Source organism: Mustela erminea, chromosome 18 (assembly GCF_009829155.1).
Source record: "Mustela erminea isolate mMusErm1 chromosome 18, mMusErm1.Pri, whole genome shotgun sequence".
NCBI classification, from domain to species: Eukaryota; Metazoa; Chordata; class Mammalia; order Carnivora; family Mustelidae; genus Mustela; species Mustela erminea.
The window spans coordinates 41,383,384-41,388,215 of NC_045631.1; the positions used below are offsets into that span (position 1 = coordinate 41,383,384).

The 4,832-nt window shown below is 57.8% G+C and overlaps 1 protein-coding gene across 1 annotated transcript; it reads right to left on the bottom strand.

Moving 5' to 3' along the window:
- Nucleotides 1–4,233, bottom strand: KRT19 (keratin 19). The gene is made up of 6 exons (XM_032320603.1): nt 3,802–4,233; nt 1,601–1,683; nt 1,215–1,371; nt 749–910; nt 509–634; nt 1–377 (listed from the first exon to the last, which is right to left on the bottom strand). The coding sequence occupies exons 1-6, from the start codon at nt 4,231–4,233 to the stop codon at nt 123–125; spliced, it is 1,215 nt and encodes a 404-aa protein (XP_032176494.1). The 3' UTR covers nt 1–122.
- Nucleotides 4,234–4,832: the final 599 nt, after the last annotated feature.

A 4,832-nucleotide genomic window follows, 5' to 3' on the forward strand; every position in this document is an offset into this window, starting at 1 on the left:
CTCAAACCATAAAACTTTATTGGCAGGTCAGGGGAAAGAGTCAGGGGTAAGGTCCCTCCCCTCCCATGGCCCTACCCAGGGGTCCCCTCTGCAGGAGAGCGGGAAGCCAGGAGGTGCTGGACTCAGAGTGCCTTGGGGGTGGGCAAGTTGTTGTATTGGGCGTCCTGGCCCTCCAGCAGGCTGCGGTAGGTGGCGATCTCCTGCTCCAGCCGAGACTTGACGTCCATGAGCTGCTGGTACTCCTGGTTCTGGCGCTCGGTGTCCGCACGCACCTCACTCAGCTGGGCCTCCAGGGTGCTGATCAGAGTCTGGATCTGGGCCAGCTGGACTCCAAAGCGGGCCTCTGTTTCCGCCAGCGTGCTTTCCAGAGCAGCTTTCTGAGGGCAGGGAGAGGGAAAGAGACTCAGGGGAGACTAGTTCCCGGAGAGGGCATGGGCACAGCCACAGCCCAGGCCATGCAAGGCTTCGTGGGCTCCATTATGCATCCCACTGGGCTGGGCATACGGACCATGCTTAGCTGAGACTGCAGCTCGATCTCCAGACCCTGGAGGGTGCGCCGCAGATCCGTGACCTCCGACTTGCTTATCTGCAGCTGCTCTGTGTTGCCAGCCACCTCCCGATTCAGCTCCTCTGTCTGCAAGAAGAGAAGAGGCAGAAGGAATGAGCACTGAGGCAGAACTCTGCCTGAGAGCATGAAGCTTTCTCTCCCTGCCACCTCCCCCAAGGACACCTGCTACCCACTGCGTACCCGGCTGATAAACCAGGCTTCAGCATCTTTTCGGTTCTTCTCAGCCATGACCTCATACTGGCTTCTCATGTCACCCAGGATCTTGGCAAGGTCGATGCCTGGAGCGGAATCCACCTCCACGCTGACCTGGCCCCCGACCTGGCCCCTCAGGACACTGATTTCCTGGAAAGACATAGCAGAGATGGGCATGTTAGAGCCCAGAGCCTGCTGGGCCTGGGCCAGATCACTCCCCCATTCCCCAGATGGAAGGGGCTGGTTCAGGTGCAGACCTCAGAGCCAGCACCACCGACAAGACAAACTAGTGGACCGTCCATCCACTGCTGGAGCCCTGGGAGCCCCGCTCCACACCCGGGGCCATACCGAGGGTGCAGCAGGTACGGCCAAGGTCAAGAAGATACAGGATAAAAATGTCTTCAGCCCTGGGAAGTTGGGGTGGGATGGAGAGATGGCCCAACCTGAAACCCACCTCCTCATGGTTCTTCCTCAAGTAGGCCAGCTCCTCCTTCAGGCTCTCGATCTGTATCTCCAGGTCACTCTTGGCCAGGGTAAGCTCGTCCAGCACCCGCCGCAGGCCGTTGATGTCAGCCTCCACACTCATGCGCATGGCCTGCTCCGTCTCAAACCTTTCAAAGGAAATAGATACGGTCAGAGCAGCATTTCCTCTGAACCCCTGAAGACTTCCCCGCATCTCCCGCAGGGTTCAGGAGTCCATGGGGGGCAGTTGCTTCATGCCACCTAGGGGGAGTGAGGACAGAGTCTGGTCCCCCCACTGCACTAAGCCCCCAAAGGGCCTGGGATCGCCCCTCTTTCTCTGCCCCGGCTTCAGCAACCCACCAAGGCAAACATACTCACTTGGTTCGGAAGTCATCTGCAGCCAGACGGGCATTGTCAATCTGCAGGACAATCTTGGAGTTCTCGATGGTGGCACCAAGAATCTGGAAGATAAGAGGCAGGAAGTTGGTACCAGTTTAGTGTACTGGCACTGCCCACCCCTTCTTCCTAGGAAAGAGAGGAGAGCAAATGAGTATGCCTCTAACCCCTAGAGACCAAAGCCCAGCCATGTCTCAGCCGTCCGTTGGCCAGCTCTCTGGGAGGTCTTGAAATCAGTCCAGGCCCGGGAGCTGCAGCAGGAGAAACCATCAGCAGGGACGCTGAGCCGACAGTAGAGCATGGGTGCAGGAGGACAGGAAGGTAAGTCTGGGAGGAAAGTGTCTGAGAACTGTACCCAGGGAAACTCTAAATGGTCTTACGGGAGGCAGTGTCTAGCGATCTGCCGACCAGATGCAGTGTTGGGGTCCTTTTGTCCATAGCCCCATTCAAAGCACATTCTGCCTCAGGAAAAAGTCCCATTTCTTGGGCATCAGTTATGTGCCAAGCACTTTGCCCCTCGTCTTTCACGCCAGGTCAGTGGGTATGCCTATTTTATAGAGGCAAGAAATGAAGCTCAGGATTCCTTGTCCAAGTTCACCCCGGCCTGAAGTCCCTCTGCTGTGATGGACATATTTACGCCATTGATTAAGGTACTTGGGTTTATGTTTTTCAAAGAGCAAGTCATGACTCATTAGTCATTGTACTGGGAGGTAATTTGCATAGTTTATTTAATGAACTTGAACAGAATATAAAATATGAGATCACCCACAGTACAGTAAGTATTGTTTCAAGAAAGTTTCGCTAGGGCACCTGGGCTTTGCTCAGGTCATGATTTCAGGGTCCTGGGATGGAACCCTGCACAGGGCTTCACACTCAGAGGGGAATCTGCTTGAGGAAACTCTCTCCCTCTCCCTCTGTCCCTACCCACACCTCTCTCTCTCAAATAAATAAATCAATGAAATAAAGAAAGAAAGAGAAGAAAAGAAAGAAAAAAGAAAAGAAAAGGAAAGGAGGGGGAGCCAGGCTTTCTCAGTCGTTGAACTTCCCAGGGTCCTGGTTCCCTGCACCAGGCAGGGAAGCCTGCTGCTCGCCCTCCCACTACCCCTGCTTGTGTTCCCTCTCTCGCTGTGTCTGTCAAATAAATAAATAAAATCTTTTAAAAAAAAAAAAAAGGAAATTTGCTTCCGTTTTGGGTGTGTGTAGGACAGAGAATGGGTGAAGAAGATACATGGTAAAATGTATTATTGTCAGGTTACAATTTTTTAAAGTGTGTAAGCAGTATTCTATTTTGTTGTTTACAACTCTAGCTGTCCCTCCTTGTCCACACGTCTGGTTAACCTGCTCCATGCTCATGGCACCCAGCACCTGGCGAGCACTGGGCGACATCGTGGGGAGCTGCGTGTTTGGAGCCCCAGCACGTGGGATCATTAAATGTCCCGCTGGTTACTGATATATTTCTTCCAGTCACCCTGCATGCCTTTAGGGGCTCCCTGTTAGACCTATGGCTCCAGCGCCAACCCCGAAAAGGACGGGGCGGGGGGGGGGGGGGGGTGGCTCTGCGTGTGTTATCTCGCCTTTACCAGATCCTTAGGCCATTAGCATATGTCCCCTCCCATTCTTTTCTGAAGTTTCTAACTACGCGGTGCCCTCCTGCCCCCAGCCCGGGCGGGGCAGGAGGGGCTTCAGCCTGAGCCTGATGGAAACCAGAGCTGCCCCACCAGAGAAAAGGAATGCAGACGGGCCCATACCGGGGGCAACAGAGGGCAGGTTCGGCCCGGGGTGGACTGCATTCCTCTCAGGCCAAATTCCTGCTTGTCCCTGCTGCAACTGCGCCCCCAGCCAAGGCCCCTGTGCAGCCTACAGCCTGGTCCCACCTCCTCCCACTCCCGGACCCCAACTCCCAGGCCTCCCCACCCACCAGCCCCGCCCCCGCCGCCTCGGCACACCCCACCCACTAACCCGCCCCCTTCCCGATACCTAGACCTCCACTTCCTGCCCCATTGTCCAACCCCTCCTTACTTGCCCCTGCTCTCGGCCCCACCCTGCGGCCCTCCCACCTTCTAACGGGCTAGCTCCCGCCCCGCCGGGTGGTGGCGCGGGTCCCTCCTCCGGCCTCGCCCGGCCCGCGGGGCTGGCTAGGTTTGCGCTACAGGTGCACCTCCCGCAGCTGGGCCGCCGCCCACCTTCTCCCGCAGCTCCTCGATGGTTTTCAAGTAGTGGCTGTAGTCGTGGGCCGGCCCGGGCCCCTGCTTCTGGTACCAATCCCGGATCTTCACCTCCAGGTCGCCGTTGGCCTCCTCCAGGGCGCGCACTTTGTCCAGGTAGGAGGCCAGGCGGTCGTTGAGGTTCTGCATGGTGAGCTTCTCATTGCCCGCCAGCAGCCCGTCGGACCGGGCCCCAAAGCTGCTGCCGAAGGTCCCGCCGTAGCCCCCGCCGTAGCCCCCGGAGGACGAGGACACGAAGCGGGCGGAGGACACAGACACGCCGCGGCCGCCCGAGCCCCCGTGGATGCTGGGCGCGCGGAAGGCACTTCCCGCCCCGAGGCGCAGGGAGCCGCCGCCCAGGCCCCCGAAGGACGAGGTGGCGGACGACTGGCGATAGCTGTAGGAAGTCATGGCGAAGGAGGACTCGGGCGACACTGGTCAGAGGAGCAGCGGTAGGCGAGAGGAATGGCGAGGGCCTCACCTGGCGCCTTTTATGCCCGGGGCGGGCGGGGAAAGGGGGAGGGAGAAGGGGCGGATATCTGAGCCCCGAGGAATTTGCAGGCTCCTGGGTACAAATATGGGCGTTCTTCCAATTGGTCAGTTCCTGGCGGCTCTACCTCCAGCTCTTCCTTCCCGCGGCCCTGCGGGGAACTGCCCTACCCCAGCTCCTCCGGAGCCCGGACTGCACTGCTGCTCACCTCCTAGCGCACTCATTCCTTTCTTCACCCCCATCACACACAGAGACGCCCTCATTCACATTCTGACCCTCCCCAGGCTTGAAACCCCCCAGGAATTAAGTGCCCCAGAGAGCAGACTCCTAAACCCTGTCCTCCCTCCAACCCCACGACACTCAGAGACCCCCCTCTGCAGTTATGTTCTGAAGCCCCTTTCTGGGGATTGGAGTTAAACACTTTCCTTCAATACATTCAGGAGATTCCTAAACCCCACTTGGAATTACAGCTCTCAGAGCCTGCCCCTTGGGGATTCACCCACATCCTGACTTCCTCTCA